The 22,898-nt window shown below is 48.5% G+C and overlaps 2 protein-coding genes across 9 annotated transcripts in view; one reads left to right on the top strand and one right to left on the bottom strand.

The window, feature by feature from the left end:
• Window positions 1-11,676, bottom strand: part of CLCN6 (chloride voltage-gated channel 6) — a 66,834-nt gene extending 55,158 nt beyond the window's left edge. For 3 of the 4 annotated variants that reach the window (XM_082329037.1, XM_082329038.1, XM_082329039.1), the window contains exons 1-18: window positions 11,571-11,676; window positions 10,631-10,690; window positions 9,498-9,563; window positions 8,863-8,928; window positions 8,100-8,166; window positions 7,587-7,693; window positions 7,221-7,347; window positions 6,544-6,611; window positions 6,377-6,435; window positions 5,576-5,708; window positions 4,546-4,659; window positions 4,085-4,251; window positions 3,051-3,177; window positions 2,551-2,677; window positions 2,054-2,207; window positions 1,794-1,953; window positions 1,542-1,648; window positions 721-907 (exon numbers count right to left, since the gene is read on the bottom strand). In XM_082329037.1, the coding sequence (XP_082185163.1) occupies window positions 721-907; window positions 1,542-1,648; window positions 1,794-1,953; window positions 2,054-2,207; window positions 2,551-2,677; window positions 3,051-3,177; window positions 4,085-4,251; window positions 4,546-4,659; window positions 5,576-5,708; window positions 6,377-6,435; window positions 6,544-6,611; window positions 7,221-7,347; window positions 7,587-7,693; window positions 8,100-8,166; window positions 8,863-8,928; window positions 9,498-9,563; window positions 10,631-10,690; window positions 11,571-11,654 (1,980 nt within the window). In that variant the 5' untranslated portion in view covers window positions 11,655-11,676. The remainder of the gene's footprint in view (window positions 1-720; window positions 908-1,541; window positions 1,649-1,793; window positions 1,954-2,053; window positions 2,208-2,550; window positions 2,678-3,050; window positions 3,178-4,084; window positions 4,252-4,545; window positions 4,660-5,575; window positions 5,709-6,376; window positions 6,436-6,543; window positions 6,612-7,220; window positions 7,348-7,586; window positions 7,694-8,099; window positions 8,167-8,862; window positions 8,929-9,497; window positions 9,564-10,630; window positions 10,691-11,570) is intronic. The other variant, XM_082329040.1, reaches the window with a different exon arrangement.
• Window positions 11,677-11,816: 140 nt separating this feature from the next.
• MTHFR (methylenetetrahydrofolate reductase) lies at window positions 11,817-22,892 on the top strand. 5 transcript variants are annotated; one of them, XM_082329231.1, is made up of 13 exons: window positions 11,847-11,895; window positions 13,925-14,132; window positions 14,439-14,690; window positions 15,831-16,069; window positions 16,379-16,489; window positions 16,669-16,862; window positions 17,348-17,598; window positions 18,356-18,490; window positions 18,802-18,982; window positions 19,375-19,557; window positions 21,020-21,121; window positions 21,361-21,480; window positions 22,025-22,892. In XM_082329231.1, exons 3-13 carry the CDS (start codon window positions 14,449-14,451, stop codon window positions 22,220-22,222), a joined length of 1,956 nt encoding a protein of 651 aa, XP_082185357.1. In that variant the 5' UTR covers window positions 11,847-11,895; window positions 13,925-14,132; window positions 14,439-14,448; the 3' UTR covers window positions 22,223-22,892. The 5 variants fall into 5 exon arrangements, with proteins under 5 accessions (XP_082185355.1, XP_082185357.1, XP_082185356.1 ...); XM_082329229.1 differs by lacking the exon at window positions 13,925-14,132 and having other exon boundaries at window positions 11,817-11,895; XM_082329230.1 differs by lacking the exon at window positions 11,847-11,895 and having other exon boundaries at window positions 13,045-14,132.
• The last annotated feature ends 6 nt before the right edge of the window (window positions 22,893-22,898 follow it).

Raw genomic sequence — 22,898 nt, 5'->3', positions numbered from 1 at the left:
ATGGGCGGATGAAGGGATTGAGAGCAGCCCTGCGGAGAAGGACTTGAGGTTACTGGTGGGTGAAAAGCTGGACACAAGCTGACAATGTGCGCTCACAGCCCAGAAAGCCAACCGTATCCTGGGCTGCATCAAAAGCAGTGTGGCCAGCAGGGCAAGGGAGGGGATTCTGCCCCTCTGCTCTGGTGAGACCCCACCTGGAGCCCTGCATCCAGCTCTGGAGCCCCCAGCACAGGAAAGACATGGACCTGTTGGAGTGGGTCCAAAGGAGGCTGCAAAATGATCAGAGGGATTGAGCACCTCTGCTATGAAGAAAGAGCTGAGAGAGCTGGGGTTGTTCTGCCTGGAGAAGAAAAGGCTCCAGAAAGACCTTATCGCAGCCTGTCAGTACTTAAAGGGGGCTTATAAAAAAGATGGGGAGAAACTTTTTAGCAGAGCCTGTTGCAATAGGCCAAGGGGTAATGGTTTTAAACTAAAAGAGGGTAGAGCTAGACTAGATATAAGGAAGAAATTTTTTATGCTGAGGATGGTGAAACATTGGAACAGGCTGCCCAGTGAGGTGGTAGATGCCCCAACCCTGGAAACATTCAAGGTCAGGTTGGACAGGGCTCTGAGCAACCTGACTGAGCTCAAGATGTCCCTGCTCACTGCAGGGGGGTTGGACTAGATGGCCTTTAAAGGTCCCTTCCAAACCAAACTATTCTATGATTCTATAATTCTTACCTTGAATTTGATGTTGTTACTTATCAGCTGATTTCCCTTCATGAACTCCCTCTCATTGCCCCGGTTCTCAGTCACTACGGGGAAGGCATGATGGACAGTTGTGCGCAGGATGCTAACAAGGGACTGGATCCTGGTGTGCGGGTAGACATATGTCAAGTTGGGTTCCATGATGTCACTGGCTCGTAGTCTGAGGAAACAGAAATCCAAGATTGGGACATCACATCAGCGACAGAAGGCTGGTGATGGACAAACAAGGAAACAAACCAGTCCCAAAATCAGATCCTGAAGGAGTCTGCTGCAGTTTCGTTCTGCCAGCTCCTTATACCTGTGTGCTCACCTTCACTGTGTTATTAGCCATGATGGCACAACTGATTTTTTTTTTTTTTTTTTAATTTTTTTTTTAACATAACATTGCATCAATGGTGCACTTACAGGCAAGGAAAAAGGTTCCAACTTATAACATAGAAAGTGTTTAAGCACCACTGGGAAAAGACAACAGGTGGGAAGAAGATGAAATTCTGCAAGAAGCAAAGTCCAGTGGAACATTTTCACAGAGTTCTTGCTGAACCTCACAAATCTGCTCCTCAGATCTCTACCTGTCCACGCCTCCTCAGAAAGGGCTCCAGCACCTCTTTCCTGCCACAGGCCTGATGCACAGCTCCCAACTCCTCTCACAGCAGTCTTCCTCACAGCTGCTCCTCTCAGAGCAGACAGATTCACTGGACATGAAGCATCATCCCCCTGCATTACAGCAGTCCTTTCTGAGCAAGAACCCTACCACAAACTCTAACCCACAGCCCTGCCAAGAGGAGCAGCCTTACTTATCCATTTCCACCTCTGTTTCCCACTCCAGAAGAGGCACTCCTCGCAAGTTCACATGGATGTCATAGATGCCTTTGTTGAAAAAGTCTCCTGTCCATTTGGCTACCTGCAGAGCAAACAGAAGGTCTACTGAGTTGTTGCTCCAAGTACAAGACTCCTTGGCTTATCATAGCCTTGGAAGGAACAGAGATTCAGGGCCAGCACATGTTCAAGCAGTCTGCAAGAAGTCAGAGCTAAGACCTTGCACTCACCATGAGGGTGATCATTATTGGGAGCCCATAGGTGATCTCGTTGGTGGATTCAATTAAGATGACAGTTAGGCTAATCGTCATGCGGACCACTCCTCCCAGGAATGCTGCTGCCCCAATCAGTGCAAAGGTTCCTGAGTAGATGTGATCCAGGCCAATGTAGCTACGGCGAAACACAGAGCCCGGAGATTAGAATAACCTGACTGAGAGCTCATCGTGCATCTGCAGCACATCTCTCACACACGTACGCACACTCAATGCACCTTTTGAGGAGGTTGGCGACCAGGCGTCCGAAGGCAGCCCCACAAAGCAGTGATGGCACAAAAAGACCACTGGGCACAGAGATCCCGTATGTCCAGCAGGAGAGTAAGAAATAGAGAAGGAAGAACAAGGACAGTGTGACTGGGCTGAAAGTACCTGCAACACAAGAAGAATCATGACTAAAGGGGCACAGGTCTGTGAGACAAAGACAGTAGTCTTGCACCATCCACCCCTGAGCTCACAACAGGCTCATCTCACAACAGCTACTTAAGTCTCCCAGTCCAAACACACATGAAGACAATGAGTAAGTGAAAAAGAGAGGAAAAGCAGTGCTCTCTTCCCATGGAGGAGGCTTTCACCTGTTGTACTAGCATTCCCCCAGAGCCACAATGGCCCGAAGATGCTTTTAGCCTTGTGGTTCTCATGACAAGGCTGTTTCAAGCAAGATGAAGCTCTGAAGCCTAAGCATGGGATGGGGCACTGTCTCTTAGCTACTCACCATCCTGGTGGAAGAGCTGCAAGATAGCTGACTCCTGAGGGTTGAAGAAGAGTGTGGCCATGTCATTGTAGGTTTCATTCGGGCAGAAAAAAGTTTTGATGCTTGAATTCACATCCTCTGACATACCCTAATGCAGGACACACAAGACACAAACAGTTAAAATCCACTCTCCCTATATTAGCCTTTGTGCAGAATGGGAGTAACCCTTCTGTAAAGGGCTGCCAGCCCACACTTTGGGAAGTCCAGGGCAAATATCAATAGCAGAGATAGGGCCTGCAACATCAATGGGCTCCCTGATTCATAGCTTGAGCTGCTTTGCCAAAGTACGAAAGCACAAAGGCCAGCTTTCATTATTACCCTAAGCTCCTGCAACTGTCCATAGGCTTTCACTGAAGTTCTGTTATGTACTGCATGCTGTCAAAAGCTCATTATGTGCCTGTGCTTCTCTGGAGGGTGAACAATATGATGGGGACATATAATCTTCACATAAGATCCCTCACCTGCAGGCTCAGAGTGTCATTGCCACTATGACTGGTGGAAGAAATCTGCCGGCACTCCCCCAGAACCATGGAGGCTACAAAGACCACGACCGTCGTAGTCAACGACACCAGCAGGCTCTCCAAGACCCTGCAAGTACACAACAGAAACCATACACTGAAGCCACACTCAGCCCTGTAACCCAGTCCCAGCTCCACAAGCGACTTTGATAAGGCTGCAAGAAGATGCAGTCACCACAGCTTAACATCAGAAGGAGGGGACTCTGCAAGTCAAGCTGAATTATGACTTGGTTGCCAGGGATTGCATTAACTCCCCTTTTTAATTGCCTGCCTCAAAAAGGAGCTATTTCTGCCCAGAGAACACATAGCAGTCACATATAAAAAGCCACAGGGAAGGGTTCAGTGATGAGGCTGTTCACATGGGAACGATGTTCTGTACATCCTTACAGGGTAAAAGTCTAGACAGGACTGGACAGGTTGATGCATAGTCTCTCATAATCTCTTTTCTAACTGCTGAAGTACACTTTTTTTATTTTAAACCTGGGCTTCTTATTTAGGAATTGTCTAGAGCAAACAAACAGCTGTTTTCCAGAATCACATGGCAACTCCCTCTCTAAATAGCACACGTATTAGTTGTCGTGGATTTAATTAGCCAAGATAATTAAAAAAAAGAGTGGAATCAGCTATTCCTTCCCCATCTGTTTGGGCAAGACATAAAAAAATACTGCATGGAGCCAAAGCTCTGGTTTGTTCAGCTATAGCCTTTATCATAAAGAGCTCCCTTCATAGCTCTTGTAAGGGGGGCTGCAGGTCTCTCTGTACCACCAGAGTAATTATAAAAATGCAGAGGGACTGTAACATCTGGTTTCTGGTGTTCACTTTTAAGTTCTATGGAGGCTTCGTTTTGTGATTTCAAAAATAACACATCTGGGATTTCCTCCAGTCCCTCTCACTGGGTCTTCTACATCAATGCTTTTGCTTTGGGACACTGAACACAGATCAGAGATCCCTGCACAAACTCGAGAGAGCACAAATACCTGACCAGCTTTGGCTTGGGATGCACGTTCCGCATGCGGTACTTCGCAAGTCTCTTGTTCAGGCAGTTGAAGGTGGCTCCAAGAAGGCCTCCTATAATTCCCATCAGAATGAAGAAGCCCAAGTCCACAGCTGTCCAGAGGTGGCATTTCTTATCGGACTCAGAGCACTACATGCAGAAAAGCATAAAAAAAGCATATTAGAGTAGTTGCTGCAGTTTCCTACCAACGCTTCTGCCTCCACAGCAGGAGACTTTCAGCAGCTATGACAAAAGGGAAACAATTCTGTCTTAGGCTTTCAATGTATTACAGCTAAATATCAACTGCCCTTCACTGAAATACAAGCATGTATCAAAAAAAACCAAAAAACCCAAACAGAAAGAAACACTGAATTGACAAGAGACTGGGGGGGGGGGTGGGGGGTGGGGGGTGGGGGGTGCAGAAATAACAGCACTGAATCTTACCTTAAACTCGCCGAAGTTCAGCAGCCCAGGGAGCTGGAAAGACCCCCAACTTCCAAACTGAATCCCAGAGCGGAAAAAATTCAGGGTGAAGGTGGCAGCCATGGAACAGAAAAGCTGAGGAGGTTAAACAAAAAAAAAAAAAGAGAACTAAACACTCCCAAAATAAGACTGGCACAGTCAGCTCTTCCTTGAGACTTATGCCTGGGGAAAGGAACCTCAGAGCCTTCTCAAGCTTTAGGAAAATAGTCCTACTGAGGTTTAACACCCATTCCCTGCTGCAAAAGAGAGCAGGGCTAGAATGGACTACTGTAATCATCTGATTTGGTTTCCCGCACAAGAAGTTAGGAATTTCACCTAGTAACTCTTGCAGCAAAAGCTCTTTTTTTTTTTTGTCAAAGATAACTAATTTGCAGTTGCAAATCAATTACAAGGCACTAACACAGGTTGTATAGAGTTGGAATTGAGGTCTTCATTAGCTCTGAGAGTTGCTATCTTGGCAAATCCCCTGGCTCCTTTTATCCCCACTGAGAAAGAACAGACTAACTGAATCCCATCAACAGGACATTTGGCATAAGAAATGCAAAAAACATCACAAAATCCAATACGTTTTTAAAATACTGTCAACTTCATGAAAGTAGGCACTAGAGGCAGAGAAATCGGCAACCTGAAGGCACATGGTATTGCTGCAATACAGCTCCCCAAGGCAGAGAAAAGCAGAAAGAAATCCAGCACCTGCCTACTCTGTCTGCTCCCAAAGGATCAGACTGCAAAGAGCACAGGCACAAAAACCCTTTCTCCCAGGTACGCTAAATCTGCTGCCTACAGAGTTGCCCCATAGTTCCAGATAGTACCAGACTCATCTCTGCTCTTGATCTGCAGTAACTCTGGACCACTCAGAGCAGGCAATCTCTCTCCTGCCAGTAGAGCTCAGGAGGAGACACAGGGTAATCTGAATGCCCTCACAGACAAGCCCTCCCAAAGGTTGAGCTCAAGGAAGAGACACACAGAAAGAGCCAAAGTCATTACTCACCACTTTCCATGTAAGTCCCTGGTTCCAGAAGGAAGAACCTTCTTCCAAGCTGAAAAGAGTGCCCCCAATTGGGGCTCCAAAGGCAGCCGCAACCCCTGCAGCAGCTCCAGCAGATACAAAATCCCTTTTATCCCTGAAATGAAGAGGAAAACAATCTTAGTTTAACCAAGTAGATCTCTGGAGGTGCTTAGGTTCTGCAAAGTAAGAGACCAATCCCCTTTATGGACATATCCCAGGGATATAGGAGTGACAGCTGTGAGAAGTGCTGGCCATGGCAGGCAACACCATTTATTCAGTAAGTCGTTGCAGCATCATGCTCTTTCTCTAGAGCACCAATACAGAGCAAAACTCTGGCACTACACAACCGCCCCATATATGAGGAATCATCCCAAACCATGGCGCTCCAGCATCACTTGAAGGAACTACAAAGAGGGAAGGGCAAGATTTTGTTCACATTCAGGTGGACCAGCCTTCTCTAGAGTGTATCTTGGTCATAAGGGGTGAGTAAATGAGCTTGTTCCCAACAATGAAGCCATTTAACCATTCAGATTAAAGGTTTTAAATGGGTAGAGATTTGCTGAGTAGTAGTACAAGAGAACATCAATGAATACAGAAACCAGAGCAGAGCAGCATGGAAGAGTCAAGTCCCGGTGCTGTCTTGCTGCAGAATGAAACTGCAGGACACTAGCGAGAAACTGAAAAACCATCTGACTGATTCATCCCAGCCTGCCACCCTTCTCCCAAGGAAGTCTGCTCACTCATCCTCCTCCTCCCTCCTCCTCCACATCCTGGGTACAGTACCTGTCACTGCGGAAATAGGGAAAGTTAAACTGGATCTTCCTCAAAGAGATGCTCTGGAACTACAAACAAAGTAAAGATTTAGAAATGTAGGAAATGGAAATTTACTCCTCACAGTACTCTTACAAAGCAGTGGTGTGACCAGGCCAGTGACTCAGGCCAGCACTAACCTGTGGCAAACCCGCACCCACGACAGCACCACTGTGAATCATTGGACCCTCCTTCCCGACAAAAAGACCTGGAAAAACAGGACTGATGAGGCAACACACTCCCACCGCCCCTCTCCCTTGCTGGCAATGCCAGGAGAGATCAGCTCACTACTCCCACGCCATGGCACAGTCCCCCGTGCCAAGCCTGCAGCTCCTCCCTCTCCCCTCAAGGTGAAGGGAGGTTCTGACCCCTGTCCCCTCAGCCCCCCAAATGTTTGTGAAGACTTTCACAGACTTGGCACTCCAAGTGGGTGGAACCATTCAAAGGCAGCTGTTACAAGGACTTTGAACTCTCCAAGTCACTCTGCCCTGCTGCCTAGAACATAGCCTCCTTTAGGCTGCTCTAGGCAATGTGTTCTGGAGGATTCTCACGTCTCCCTCTTGGACTGAGCCACAAAGAACCACTTCTGACTAGCCCACCCAGGAAAGTACCTGTTCCCCCAATAATCTGGATCCTTCTGTCTATTTTCTACTCTATATATGCATTCAGGGCTCATCACTCTGCTCCAGCCCACCAAAATCATTTTACCAGAAAGGCATGAGAAGTCTTTTGTGCCCTGTGTACAGCAGGGACAGCATTTTTCCTCATTCAGTGATTCCTCACCCCAACAAGATCAAGACACTACAGCCCTTCTTACCTCCTGCCACACTGAAGAGCACTCCCATAGCTTTGCACACCACCGTCCGGAGACGTACAACCCCTGGAACCTTTACCCCGTTGAGGTAGCACTTAATTTCAGGAATTCCTGATCCAGCTGCTACAGGCTGCAGAAAAGAAACACTGGCACTGTGCTGCATTGATTTCACAGCTGACCAACAATATCTTATCAGAGAGCACAGCAAGGGACCAAGAGACCCTGCTTAGCTAAATCAGTTAGCACTGTGAAGCTAGTTTGATGTCTTGGGGAAGAAAGTGCTTCCGGCAAGAAGGAAACTTCATACCCAGGACCTGTGTGAGAGCAAAGGGAGGCTGTGTAAGGAGCAGCAGTGGACCTAAGTCTTACTTGGATCAGGACCAGAAGACTGGCAAGAAAAACAAAGGTCAAGTTGAACCCCAGCAGCTCCAGCAAGGACAAGGCAAGGCAGCCTTTCTCAGTGCACTCTTCCACCGCTGCAGGGACGGTCAAGGAAAACAATGTTGCCCCCACCAACACACAATCATTCGGTACTGTCAGGGGGTCCCACTGGCATCAGGAGCCAAGCCTGCGCTTCCTAATGCAGCCAGGGCAGATGACACAGCCCATCAGGAAGCCAGGCTTCCTTTTCAGAGCTCAAGACTGAGCTACAAGGAAGAGAAACCACTCATCCTTTCAGGGATTAGACTTTGCCTATGTACATCATACTGGAGCCATTTCTTGGTTTCAAGGGCTGAATTACATAGGCAAGTTGAAAACTTGATTAATCATTAACAACACAACCGATGGCAGTCAGAGTCAGCTGTTCTGAGCAAAACACGACAACAGAAAGGAAAAGGTCACTTGAGTCCAACAGGAACCCATACACTAGGTAAAAGATACAGCTTTGTACCACCCGGAACTTGAGCTGGGTAAAGAGCCGTACAAAGAAATCCACAAAGAGGCCCACCTATGAAAAAGAAGACAGATCTGCCATCAGAAATTACAACAAACAAGTAACAAAGACGACCCTCTAGTAAGTCCTACCGAAAGTATGCACACATGGGAGGACAGAGGATGAAGAAGGCAAAAGAAGCATTGTTCAGAGCAAAGTAACTTCAGAAGCTCAGATTTGCTGCCTCCCTCATTCTCACTGGAACAGACCCATCCTAGAATTATTCCTGAAGAGATGCATTTCAGAGTACTGATCTGGTAGCATTTTTAACACCCACAACACACTTCAGGGTACAGAAGAAAGCTAGTGTTTAACTGAGGCATACAGTCAGCAAAGCTGATTTTCAAAAACCCTAGAAAGCACATGCAGTGAAGCTCGTAATGCCAAACAAAAAAAATACACTTCAACTGTAAATTGGCATCCTTTTTTATTAAATGCTCACTTTGGACAAGCTTTCCTGTATGCAGAACTAAAGGATTTACCAGAATACTTTGCAAAGAAAGTATAGCAAGATCTGAAAGAAAAAAAGGCTTCCTGGAAAATAATCTAGCAACAACGTGCTATAATTCCCAAAAGACAACTCCAGCTACTAAGCTCTCCACTTCATGAAAAAGAATGTTTCCTCCTCTTTACTCCTCAGCCATTGAGTTCTAAATTATTCCTGCTTAGTCTCCTGAATTTTCCTCATTCCCCAAACAGCATGACACTTACCAGTCCTGTGCAGACTCCAATAGCAAAAACCATCACCCACTTCACTGCTTCGTATCTCTGGGCTTTCTGTTTAGAAAGAGGATTTAAAAAAAAAAAAAAAAAAAAAAAGCCAAGTCAAAGCAACATAGAAACAGGGATCAGAAAAAGGCGATTTTGGGTTCCACAGCTCAATTACAGCTAGAGTGATAAATCAACAGAAGATAGTGACAACAGCAAACTGAAAATAGGGAACTGAAAGTGCTGAACATCTTGCTCACTTTAAGCCTGAGGATCAGAACAGATGCTGGGAGCTATAACCTCCACACATATTTTTATTCTTTTGATAGAGAAGCCAAGAGAGCACACAAAATTTTTTTCATACAGAAGAAAAAAACTCACAAAACTTCCTGCAGTAGAACATATTTAGAATCATAGAATGATTTGGGTTGGAGGGAACCTTTAAAGATCATCTAGTCCATCCACCCCACCATGGGCAGCGACATCTTTCACTAGATCAGGTTGCTCAAAGCCCTATCCAACCTGACCTTTAACACTTCCAATGACAGGTCATCCACGACTTCTCTGGGCAAATTTCTCTGGGCAATTTCCACAGTTTTAGCTCTCAAGCTAATGAAAAAGAAAGAACAAGGTCCTACCTTGTTGTCCATGCTCTCCAAAACTTCCAAGTATGGGTCATTGATACAGCGATCATAATCCAAGCTCTGAAAGAATGCCAAAAGGTCAGTTTAAGAGAATCAGCTGCAACATATTGTGCAAAAAACTACGGACAGAAGACCTTGTTAAAGATTACAGAAGTCATTACTACCCCCACAGGAGGTTTTGCAAACAACAGTAGGATAAAAAATCCTCCTGGAAACAACTTCATTTAAATATTTCCAGCAGTGCCAGACTCTGAGAATCAGGAAGTGAAAGAACAGACCAATTTCACTGCCCAAGCTGAGAGAGAGGGAACCAAACAGGAACATGACTGACTAATAAAACTTTACATTAAAGAAGTCACATTGTACAGATTTAGACTTTACTTCTTTAAGCACCTCCAATTTGACAGTGCAGGGGACAACTTTAGATCTTTAACCTCTCACTACAACAGGAACACTAGATAGGAATTCCTCTCCAGATGAACAGCATCAATTCTTAAGCTTATCATGGCAGGGAGTTAAAAGCAATATAGTTGCCCAGACATACTGGTAGTACCACTAGCTCCTATCTACACCAACTTCACCTTTTCAAGCCAAGCAGTAACAGGCTGAGCTGGTAATAGCCACGTTGACAGCAACTGCTCTAAATAGCTCAGGGCCACCATATAGACATGCAAAAAGCATAAATCTCCTGTAAGGAGCAGGATCCGATAGATGGGAAGATCTGCTGTGAGCCAGCATGACATCAGAGACACCAGTAAGGCAACAGTGACCAAGTAGCTACAGATGCTTTCTATAGTCACGAGGAAACAAGACCACTAGAGCCTGTAAATCTCATATTAAAAATGTAGAACAATGCAGGAGACTCTGAAAATGAATTTTCTCAACAAGAGTCTGACTTAAGCAGGGGATATTCAAGCTCTATTCACAGGGCTTCAACCTAGAAATGTATAATGATGAGGAGCCGTTCTTTGCAAGTGCAGCAACTCTTGGTATTTCTGCTGCTGCCAATGCACTCTAACTAGTGATGCATTTTGAGTACCTGCCCCATTACAAACTCAAACAGATCAAAAACTATCTGTAGTTCTTTTCACATTAATTTCACAAGCTGCTATTGTTTAGTTTCCCACCTCATAGTCTTTCCGTGGAAGGATCTCATCCTCCTCTTCATGAGTTTCTCCTAGGATTGTCTGCAAAACAAACAGGGGAAAGGAGAATTATCAGGGGAATGAATGCATGTATAAGTGCTCATGAACACTGGTGGCAAAGCCAAAATTAGGGGAGGCCTGTGCCACTACTGCTTATAAAGTCAGACTATGGATTACCAGACCAGCACTTACTTTGGGGTAACTGTATAGGGTCTCACCTTAAAGCTTGCCCCTCAGCAAGAATAAACTACGTTCCTTCTGTATGAGAGCTCCCCACAGCACAGTAAAGCAGAGTACTAAACCCACATCCCAGCTTCCTTCGCAGCAACAGGTGATGGGGAAGGATAAGACAAGAAACTTGCACAGACAGCACTCCCCTATGCAGGGCAGCTGGAGAGAGCCCCTGCCAGAGCCACTCCCCTCTAACGGCTGCAAGGGGTGCTGTACCCGGGAAGAGCAGCAGCGCAGGCTGAGGCACCAACCCCAGGTGCTGGGATACCAAGCCCAGCCAAAACAAACATTGTCTGGGGTATCGTGACAGTGGGGGCCGAAGCATTGGCAGGAGCGGCTGAGGTACTAGGCCCAACGCGAGACAAAAGAGCGGGAATGGGCTGAGGCGCTGGACCGAGTGTTGGCTGAGGTACCGCGCCCTGAGGCGCCGGGCCGAGCCCAGGCTGAGGTACCGGGCCCTGAGGTACCGCGCCCTGAGGCGCCGGGCCGAGCGCGGGCTGAGGCGCCAGCACCCGGGGCGGAGGCACCCGGCCCAGCGCCATAGCAACGCCCAACGCCCCCGAGAGCCGCCCGCCCTCAGGCGCTCCCCAGAGCCGGCGCGGCGGCGGGGCCGGGCCGAGGCCCGGTGTCGGGGCGCCGCCAGCAGGCAGAAGCCGGGGGTCGGCGGGGGAGCGCGGGGCCGCGGCCGTACCAGCTCCTCGGGGGTGCGGCTCTCCCGCTCGCCGCAGCAGCGCGGGCAGCAGCAGCAGCACAGCCCGGACCCGCACCCCGCCATCTTCCGCCGCCGCCGCCGCCCCTTCCCGGCCCCACCCGCCGCGCCGCGCGTGACCCCACGGCGGCCGCTGCGTGGCCTCGCCCCCGCCGACGCAACGTGAGGCGGCGCGTGGGGGAGCTGAAGTCGCGGCGCCATGTCGGAGAAGGGCAGGCGGGGGGCACCACGTGACCCGCCCCGCCCGGGCCGGCCTTAAAGCGCCGCGGGATGGGGCGAGGCGCGCCGCGCCCAGCACCGCCGGGAGGTGAGCGGGGCCCCGGGAGGGGGGGCCCGATCCCTGCCCCCGCCGCCTGGGGAGGGGGGGGTCCCCGCGGCGGCCCGGGCCGCGATGCCGGGACGGGTTGCCGCTGCCCCGCGGCCTGGTTTGCCCAGCGGCTGCTTCGGGCCGAGCCGCGCTGCCAGCGGGTTCAGCTGAGGTGAAGGAGGGATCGGGCTGCAGCTTGATCCCTGCCTAGTCCTGAGCCCGCTGCCGTGCAGGCACCCCGCGGCAGCCCACGGGGCTACCGGGCTCCCCCCACGGCCCTTCCGCGGCCGTGCCGCTGCCCCATCAGCTGGCCGGGCAGTAGGTGCAGCCGCGGGCCCCTTGTCTGCCCCGGAGGGCTGTCAGCCGGGGCCATGGCCCAGGGCAGCACAAGCCCCTTGCAGGCGTGCCTGCCCCATCTGAACTCCATGTCTGTGCAGCCGAGTTTAGCTTGGGTGGTAAAACTAAGCTTAGGACGATGCAGAGCTCCACACTGCGTGCGTGGGTGTCAGCTCAGGCCTGGAAGCAGTAAAAATACCCTACAGTGAAGCAAAGAGTCACCATCAGCATCACATAAACACAGCAGGCACATCCACGCTGATCAGCATCAATGTGCTGGGCCACAGACCTTTGCTGTGAGCTCTGCAGGGTGGCAGAGACAGAGGAGCAGGAGCGCTGACCCAACAGAGCTGATGGGTGTTTAAGATTGCCTTATTTTGCAACTGTTTTTGTTGTTTGGAAAATCTTTTTTCTGTTTGCTATAACTGCAAGCTTCTGCCAGATCTGTGATGAACCTGATGGTAGGGAAACTGTTCCAAATGCTGCGTGTAGACAAAATTTATGTGGGGCCTTTCTCCTGTCTTTGTGGTTCTAGATTGTCAGTAAGATAGCGACCTTCCCTCAACAGCAAGTCTCATCCTATAGAGACATTAATACGTGAACCCTTCCCTTGTGATGGGTGTTAAATCTCAAGTGGGAGAACAGAGGTCCTTTGATTTGCCTACGGTGCTGTGGCATGCTTGCTACAAGTGAGATATTGGGAGTTGCCTGCACGTGATTTTGCGCCACTAGCTTGATCATATGCTTTGGATAATTCTCCCAGATTAGTGCCACGTGGATGTCAGGCAAAGTCCTTTGAGAGAGCTTGGTCAGGGCTGTTACTGTGCACCTGGTTGCTTTTGCTTCACTTGGCAAAAATCAGCAGCAAAGACCTATTGACATGGCCCACTATGTTGGTACACAAGAGATTTAAGACTCACAGTTCCTCTTGGCAGCAGAAGGCCTGCGCTCCTTTCTCATATATCTTGCCAGCTGGAGAGGTCCCCAGGTGGTAAAAGCAGACTTTCTCCCAAAGGATTTTGCTTGATGGGCAACTCTGTGTAAACAGTAGAAGATAAGTTCAAAGTCTTCTTGGATGACCTAAACCCACAGAGCTCATGATAAGGACAAAGTGTGCACTAGCTTGTGCAACCATTTCCTCCAAAGCAAGCTCCAATGTTACCTAATGCTCAGACAACCTGCTGCTTCACAGTGACAATTTTAAGTTTTGGCAGGTACCTAAACAAATAATACAGATCCAAATTTTACGGTAGTTCTTCTCTACTTATCTGTAACGACTACCTAATTTTAAAGGCATAGGGTGAGACACTTTTGGGAGCTAAGTGGAGTTGGGCATCCCAGGCCCACTTGTACCACTGACTTGCAGTGATGTTTTCCTTTCTGTGAAGCCAAGCAAGCACAGCTGATCATGTTGCAAGGCAGGGAGAAGGGGATGGTCTCTGCTGACCTTGTTTCCAAGCAGCTACAATTGGTAAGGAAAGGAACATGAACGGCGTATCTGGTAAAGGAAAGAGCCAAGTGTGGGCAGTGGTATTGGCACAGGGGACAGTTTTCTGTGGAAATGGTGTGCCTTGTGGAAGAAGACTAATGCTTAGAAATGCAACTGCCTAATGCCAGCAAAGACAAAACAAAGGACAGTATTTGTGGGGATGGCCTGATCAAAGGGGATTCTTCACTTTTTTTTCTGACATAGGAATAGTTTGTGCATTCTTGTATACCTGCCCTATTAGCACTTGCTCTCCTGCCTACGCTGTAAAGAAGCACTGTGTTTTGGGAACAGAATGGAAACTCTGAAGATGGATGGAGTCCAAGAAGCAGCTGCTGCTGTAGAAAAAAAAAAGATATCTGCTGGCATGTCCAGCCCAAGGCCACAAGATCAAAGAGGCACTCACCTCATGCACGTGGGTATCATGGCTTGCTAAGTTGTAGTCAGGGCAAAAGTGATGTTGACCTGACTCTTCTGAGCGCCAAATTTGACCCAGCAGGCACAGAAGAGCTGCATCAAAGTGGCATGAAGCCATCTGCTGTGTTATTTCTCTCAGCACTATCTAAACATACGCTTTTTATTGTGTTTTCACCAGATCCCCCACTACAGTTTATAGCAAGGGCTGGCAAAAGGGACTGCTAGATGATGATTAATGTTTAATCTTGCTGAGATCTGTGTCCTGTCTTGTATCCACTGTGCTCCTTCTGTTCCCCTCCTCCAGAGAGCTCACCATGGTCAATGAGACCCAGCATACCTGCAGTGCCAGTTCCAGTTCCAAGTCTGATGGTGGCAGCAGTAGCGGGAGCGAGAGCTCCAAGGACAGCTCACGCTGCTCCACCCCTGTCCTCGATGCTGACCGTCATGAGCGACTGCGGGAGAAGATGCGCCGACGGCAGGACTCTGGAGACAAGTGGTTCTCCTTGGAGTTCTTCCCTCCACGCACAGCCAATGCTGCTGTCAATCTCATCTCCAGGTGAGGGCTACAGGGTGGGAGAGGGGAGAGATGAAGTGTCTTTGGTGGAGGGCTGGGAAATAGCTAATGAGGCAGGCTCTGCCCCATGCTCTGTCTCCCCTTCCAGGTGACGAAGCAGGTAATGGGGCTGTGCTTTCCTGCTGAGGAGGGTAATGGACACCAGGTAACTTGTCTTCCTTGGAGGGCCTGAAGAGTTAAGTGTCATGGTGGGGTTACTGAGGGGGCCAGACTGTTTCCCCTCTCCCATGCTCTGTGAAGATGGAGCAACCCCACTGTCATGCTCTGGGGCTGAGGCAGAGTGCTGGGGGACAATAGACCAGAAAAGTACCTATTAAAAGCAGAAAATATTACTTCATAGTGTGCCAAAGTCTGTGGAACAGAGACTCCCACTTGCTTTCAGAATCATCCAGCCACTGTGGTTTGTACCTCTGTATTACTGAGGATTACAGTTTTAGCCTCTGAGGTAGGTGTCCCCACCTACATGCTAAATGAAAGGTGATAGTTCTCAGCAGAGCTAAAGGTTATCCTGGAGCCCAGTGGGGAGCCCCAGGAGCCACCATGTACTCACCTAGAGGAGAAGAGGGAGTTTCATAACTCTTTTTGTAACTGCTGTATGCCAGTGCCAGGCTTACTTTATACAGAAGGGCCTGTTCCAACCCAGAGCAGGAGAGAGACAAGTTAGGGGAGCCTTTGTCTCTCTGTTAGGCACACTTGGGTACACAACAGAGATCTGGTCCATCTTGTCGTATTTGTGGCCTCTACAATTACAGCTGGGAACAGGGGGTTGCAGCATAGTCTCCCATCTCAAAAGGAATGGGACTTGCATTGCTGTCTATCATCAGAAGACGTATCAGTCTAATAGAGCATGCTGGGAGGAAGTTTATTCTACAGAGAACACTTAAGTTGCCTTTTCTTCAAAGAGATTGTAAGCACTTCCTCATACAGTCTTAAAGAATGACTTTCCTTATTTATATTGGCCACTTGCTAAACTCCTAGTTCAACACTTTTCTTGGTCTCTCCTGCTGCTGTCATCCAAGCTCTCTCTGCCTGTTGCTGGCATTCCAGCAGTGAGCAAGATATCCCAGGCATAGAGAGGGGAGCTGGCTAGCTGGTAGGCTAACGCAGCTCTAAAATCCACAGGTTTGACCGCATGGGAGCAGGCGGTCCACTCTTCATTGATGTGACGTGGCACCCTGCAGGGGACCCAGGATCTGACAAGGAAACCTCTTCCATGATAATTGCCAACACTGCAGTCAACTACTGTGGCCTGGAGACCATCCTGCACATGACATGCTGCAATCAGACCAAGGATGACATCACAGGGCATTTGCAGAAGGCCAAGCGGCTCGGGTTGAAGAACATCATGGCATTGCGTGGAGGTGAATCCTTTTGTCCTATGATGTGTAGGGCTGAGGCTGTATTGCTATTGTGTTCAATTCCAGGGTAAAAATGGAGAAATAAGATTTAGAGGCTCCTTCCGCTGCAGGAATCAGATGTTGAGACTGCATTTCACCAGATCCCTGTTAGCAGTCCCTCCAACTCAAGGGCAGACAAAAGTCCATGGGTAAAACTGCAAACTTAGGGGTTTCACCTTTGTCTTCCTTTTGATAGCAGGAGGTTTTTACAGAACTAGCAGATCTGAGTCCAGCAAACAGTTGGAGAGAGCTGTGGATTTGTTCTCTTTTCAGATCCTGTCGGTGAGGAATGGGAGGAAGAAGTAGATGGTTTCAACTATGCTGTTGACCTGGTTAAGCACATTCGCAATGAATTTGATGATTACTTTGACATCTGCGTGGCAGGTAAATGTCTTTCATTGCAGAGTGTGGGGTAGGGTCTGCGATAGGGAAGTCACCTCAGCAGTCCCTCTCTGGACCTGGGCTGTAAGTGACAGTACATTCAGATTGGCAACTTTCTAATTTCTAGTGCGTTGTCCTGACCACCAGGGTTTCACTTTTCCCCCCCCCCCTCTTCCCCAAAGGCTACCCCAAAGGTCATCCTGAAGCAGAGAGCTATGAGGCAGACCTGAGGCACCTGAAGGAGAAAGTCTTTGCTGGGGCAGACTTCATCATTACGCAGCTTTTCTTCCGATCAGAAACCTTTCTCAAGTTCATGAAGGACTGTCAAGCCATTGGCATCACCTGCCCCATTATTCCTGGCATCTTCCCCATACAGGTGAAATCCAATAATTCTGGTTCAGGGAGGGAATAAGGATCCAGGATATTAGGTGTTTGTAGGTCAGGGTCTGAGAGAGGTCTGTAAATATCCTCCACAAAATTTCTGGGAATTGAGGGTGCTAAATGTGGTAAATCTGTAGGTGGTTTGCCAAATTAAACTCTTAGGCATGTAATAATAAGCTTAAAAGGTTTTCTGTGCCCATATGGCAAAAAGAGATATAAAGGACAATGGTCTACCAGTCCTAAGGTGTTAGACATCACCGTCAGCATGCTGGGTTCAGGCAATGAGTAAAGAAACGGGAAGAAATCACCTAAAGTGACGTGACCAGGACTGCGTTACCATCCTAGAGATGGGGCCTAGGAGTAGAATCCTGGAGACCCAATTCTAAATCTCCCGCCACAAAATTGAGATCAAGTACCTGTGTTACTGGGATGTCAAAAAAGGGCCTTGGAAAAATGAAAATCCCCTGCATCCTCATCCAGGGTTATCACTCCCTGCGCCAGCTGGTGAAGCTCTCCAAGCTGGAAGTGCCTCAAGAAATCAAAGATGTGATTGAACCCATCAAGGACAATGATGCAGCTATCCGGAACTATGGGGTGGAGCTGGCAGTGTCCATGTGCCGGGAGCTGTTGGACAGTGGCATGGTGCATGGGCTCCATTTTTACACCCTCAATCGGGAAGTGGCTACTACCGAAGTCCTTAAGCGCCTGGGCATATGGAAGGAGGACCCCAGGTGAGCAGAATATGCTGGCTTCCGTTAGTTCCTCTTTCACATACATCCATCCCATCTACTGAAGGCTCAAGCAATGGATGGGTTGGCACCTCTCCTCTGCTGCCTCCTTTTTTTTCTTTTTAGCACCTTTCTGCATTTAGAAGTTCACCCCCTTGCTGCAGGTCTCTGACAAAAGCTGGGAGGAATAGAGGGGGCAGCTAATGGAGGAATTTGTTTTAGTCAAGTGGCTTTAAAGTAGCCTGTTCTGGAATTTTAAAAACCTAAACTCTTAGAACTGCCACTTGGAAGAAACATGATTTTTGAGGTCTGTCACAACCCCTCTTACAGGCTAGGTGCCATGTAAGCTCCCGCTGTGGATTTCTAGGGTTCTCTGCAACTGAAAAAGGGCATGTGGACTTCTCTCCAAGTCCACAGGCTTCAGCATAAACAAGAGGAAGTGAAGGAAAACGAATAGCTGTTTTTTCTTCTTGTTAAAAATAGCTTCACACAGTGCTTTTCCCTCACAGTCATCGGTTTCAGGTGTCAGTCCTGTACTTAACCATTTAATAGGCACCTGCTGAGCATCCTGTGAGGGAACTGAGTGGGAAAAGATTTTCCATAAAGGAAGAATTTTCTGTCCTACTTCTTGACAAACAGAACTCTTCTCAGCCCCTGTTACATGCTTTCCCCAGAGGCAAAGTTCTCCAAGGGAAGGGCTTCCAGCCTCTAGTGGAAAGTCAGCAGAGGAACTGTGTTAATGTCTGCTTCTCCCATGCAGGCGGCCTCTGCCCTGGGCAGTCAGCGCTCACCCCAAGAGAAGAGTTGAAGATGTTCGGCCAATCTTCTGGGCCTCTAGGCCAAAGAGTTACATCTATCGAACTCAAGAATGGGACGATTTCCCCAATGGCCGATGGTAAGCTGTCAGCCTGCAATGGCAGTGAGGTAGAGGTGTGGTGTGAAAGCCTGCTCCACAGTTAGTCTCTGTTGTTAGTGGGTGTTCTGGGCACACTTTAGGCTTGACAGAACAGGTGGCTTCTTAACAAAGCGGTCCCCAGTTGCTTGGATTTGAATGAGCTGAGGAGAATGGCACCAAGATGTTGAGGCTTTTGGTCTCTAGATGGATTTTGTTGGATACTTCTCCTCCTGGGTGGCTGTCTTCCTGCATCACCAAATCAGTTCATCTTCCTCAGTGGCCTGTTAATCCTGTGTCTGCTCCCCTTACAGGGGTAACTCCTCCTCTCCAGCCTTTGGGGAACTGAAGGACTATTACCTCTTCTACCTGAAGAGCAAGTCTCCCCGGGAGGAGCTCCTGAAGATGTGGGGAGAAGAGCTGACTGGTGAGGAAAGTGTCTTTGAGGTGTTTACGTGTTACATCACCGGAGAACCCAACAGGAATGGGCACAAGGTGAGTGATGGCCCGGGAAGGGATGGGCAGCGTGCACAGACAATAGCGCGTATTTCCTCTTGTTCCTGGTACCACATTGTTCTTCTAAACAAGAATTGGCACTTCCCTATCCAAAAGGACTTGCTGAGATAGTGGCTGAAGGGAATCCAGCAGCCAAAGCTAGGGCTCAACATAAAAGGAAAGCTGCTGCAGTATGACAGGACCAATACCGACAGACTTCAGCAGTCATTCTCAGACTTGAGGATATCCTGCCCCTTGAACCAAACCTGGGAATTCTCTCCTGAAATACGTGTGTTTGAGACCATTAGGGCACTTCTAAGTTCCTTCAACATCCAGATGGTAACCAAAGGGTTGTTACATCCATTGTGAGCCATCCTTTCTCCTCATGGTAGGTTACGTGTATGCCTTGGAACGATGACCCTCTTGCTACTGAAACCAACCTTCTGAAGGAGCAGCTGGAGAAGGTTAACAGACGAGGAATCCTGACCATCAACTCCCAGCCAAACATCAATGGCAAACCATCCACAGACCCCATTGTAGGCTGGGGGCCCAGTGGGGGTTATGTTTTCCAAAAGGTACTGCACTACTCTGGGCTAGGCAGCAAAGAGTTATGACCCAGTTTGGTCTCTGTTAGGAAAGAAGGTCATAGACTTTCACCCAGATAATCCTTGTGCCTGCTCCTTATCTTAATGCCTTCTTGCTCAGATGAGGCAAAGCTACTTTGGTGTCTTAAGGGACAGACTATGTCATCTCTATGGCTTACTTCATAGCTGTTTTCCCCCACCTCTAAACGTCTGTTGAACATCTATAAAGTTTCTTGGTTTTACTCTCAGCAAGTAATTATTGGTAACCTCTTTCTAAAGGAGGGCTATGAAGGTTTAGATACAAATACGTGCCTGCCCACTGCATCTGATCCCATTCAGTGATGCAGGAAGCACCTAGGTTTTTCATAAAATGGGAATCAATGAGGTAGTATCTCTCCCACCCAGCTTCTCATGGTAATAGCTGAAGATTTAAGAATTCCTCTATCTGCCCTTCTCTAAGGCAGAGTTCTCCACCAATTGCTCCCAGCCCACAGCACTACTGCTGTGCTGTTCAGACAGCTGCCAGGTTCCTTCTCTGGCCTGCAAGCAGTTTTATCTGCCATGCCTGCCTCCTACTGTCCTGCATTTTCAGGCCCTCAAGCCTTGCCACTACTGGCTGTGATAGGAATCTCCCGTCTAGGTAAATGTCAAGCAAGTGGCTCATACTGGGAAACAAAGCAGCCTTGTTCAAAAGGGATCCAAACCGCTAAAGCCACGAGACCAGCAGATGGCAAATGCAGTTATGTTTTCAAAGGAGAAAATTCCCCCGAGGTGAGGGGAAATCCATCATCTCACACAATAGCCAGGAAATGGGCGGAGGGGGAGCAGTTGTTGAGAGCAGCCAAGCACAGAGCAGCAGGAGATGGAGCAAGCACCGAATTAGGTTGTATAAGCACACGGGGAGAATTGTGAAGGAAAGATGAGGACAGGGAATGGTAGGCTGCTTGGGAGAGACCAGCTGAGACCTCTGACTTCTGCTCCCACCAGACTGGGCTGCCTTGGCAGGACACTGCTGTTCATAGGGTACCATGTAGAATAGAAGTCAGGCTCAGGCCTCTTCCAAGCACTCTACTCTAGCACAGGCTGCTTCCCAGGCACAGCAGTTGTGGTTACGGTGTCTGGAGCTTATTCCAGCCTGTCTGCTTACGTGGGTGCAAAACAGGAAGCTTGTAGCTTTCCTGAGCTGGCTGCTCCTGGGCTGTTACCTCTGTTCTTGCCAATTTATTTTTTGGTTTTTGTTTTTTGTTTTTTTTTTTTTTACTAATTCGCTCTGCCCTTTGCTCAAGCCTCCTCTGTAGTACATGTTTCTGGGAATGGACATAAAAGTCTTAAGCTGCCTGGTTTCCAAGCAGCCCAGACTCTACAACTGTCTTCTTGGTTGCCTGTATTTGTCCCAGCCCTGCCACGAGTTAAGGCTCTAATTCTCTTTCTCCTTCCCCATCCCTCCCTGTAGGCATACCTAGAGTTCTTCACCTCCAGTGAGATCGTCACGGCACTGCTCAAAGTGCTGAAGAAGTATGAGTTGCGAGTGAACTACCACATTGTCAATGTCAAGGTAGGCTGTTGTTGACAGGACACTTTCCTTTCACCACCTTGGGAGAGAGGCAAATATCAAAGATTCAGATATCACTATGAATAAAGTGGGACATGAAGGTAAGGGAAATTGAAGCAAGTCAGCTGTGATGTGCAGCAGCTGTCTGATCTCGTAAAAAGGAGAGGGTAAATGCACTTGTTCCAACTCACTGAATCCCTCCTCCAGCAGTTGCTTCAGAAAGGTTTTCCTTCCTTTGGCAGGGCCAGAATATCACCAATGCTCCAGATCTGCAACCCAATGCTGTCACCTGGGGCATCTTCCCAGGCAGAGAGATCATCCAGCCCACTGTAGTGGATCCTGTAAGCTTCCTCTCCTGGAAGGTGAGTCCTCCCTCCTGCTGGATGCATTGCTGTGATGCCCTGGAAATTCAGAGTGTCTCTTTTGTTTTTAGTCTGTGGCACTTCTCGCAATTGAGCACTGTTGTGATACTAGCTTGCAGAGGTCCAGATATTGCTCCTCCTGCTCCCTCAGTGTAAGGAGAACTTTGCTCCCACAAGAGCTCTTCACAGACACCAAGTGCCCAGTAACAGGAGGCTTGGGAGCCTCCACTGTCACTGCACTGGCCCCCAGAGCTCTGGCAGTAGCTCTCCCTCCCCTCTTACACGCACAGGGGCAGTATTGAGCCATTTTTCTGCAAACGTACCTCCTTTCAGCTCTGAACAGTTGTGCTCAGGGCACTTCCCATCGACTGGAAAGCAAAGCACGAGGCTCCTTGCTCAGCTCTTGCAGTTTTTACTGAGAAGAAACAGGCCGCAGGCTGGCTAGGCATGTGTGACACTGGTTGTCCTAACTGAGGCAGTAGGAAAATGCAGCTCTCTAACGTGCATTATGCCACTACAAACCTTTTTTCCCCCCCCTTGGCAGGATGAGGCCTTTGCACTGTGGATCGAGCAATGGGCCAAGCTCTATGAAGAGGAGTCACCCTCTCGCATGATCATCCAGTACATCCATGACAACTACTACTTGGTCAACCTGGTGGACAATGACTTCCCACTTGAAAACTGCCTCTGGCAGGTTGTGGATGATACTTTTGAGCTGTTGAACTCTCCGACTCAGCAGTGAAAACTCCTCTTCTAATCCCTTACTTCCTCCTTCCATCCACTGACTGCAGGGAGGGAAAAAGCAGCTCCTGCGTTGAGGGTGGACCACACACTCCTGAACCCAGTGCCCAGGCTAGCGCTCTGATCTACCCACACTACATGCCCTTCTGTCCCCAACAAAGGCTCCCTGACCAACAGCCAGAACTACCTGAACCTCTGAGCTGAGGCTCTCGACTGAGCGCGAAGGCCAGCTCTAAAGGATGAATGCTAGTCATGGCTATGTCGATTACAGTAACAGAACTCTTGTGCATCAATGTGATAAAGCTCAGTGGGATTCTGGTAACTTCCTCATGCCAGAAATGCTGCCTTGGGGGAGAAACACTCCTGTCAGCAGTGCCTATGCAATGAGACTATTTCAGCAGTTACCAACCCTGAAAAGAAGCTCAAGTTGCTTTTACATTGCACTCCTAAGATGTATTTTCTTCCTAACTGATCACATCAGGCTCTCTTTTGCACTCACTCCAGAAGAAGGTTCAGATTTTCTCCCTAACTTTTCTCCTTTTATTATATTTCCTGTTTTCTTTTTAATAAGAATATGTGAATTTCACTTCTGGATTAGACTGAGGAATCACACTATTTCTTAGATTAACTACACTAAAATACACAAATAAAATGTCTCTTGTACTAGGGCATACTCT

Source organism: Platalea leucorodia (assembly GCF_965183815.1).
Source record: "Platalea leucorodia genome assembly, chromosome: 17".
In the NCBI taxonomy this organism is placed as follows: Eukaryota; Metazoa; Chordata; class Aves; order Pelecaniformes; family Threskiornithidae; genus Platalea; species Platalea leucorodia.
The sequence above is the reverse complement of the archived record's forward strand: the minus strand, read 5'-3'. Positions and strand labels throughout refer to the sequence as shown.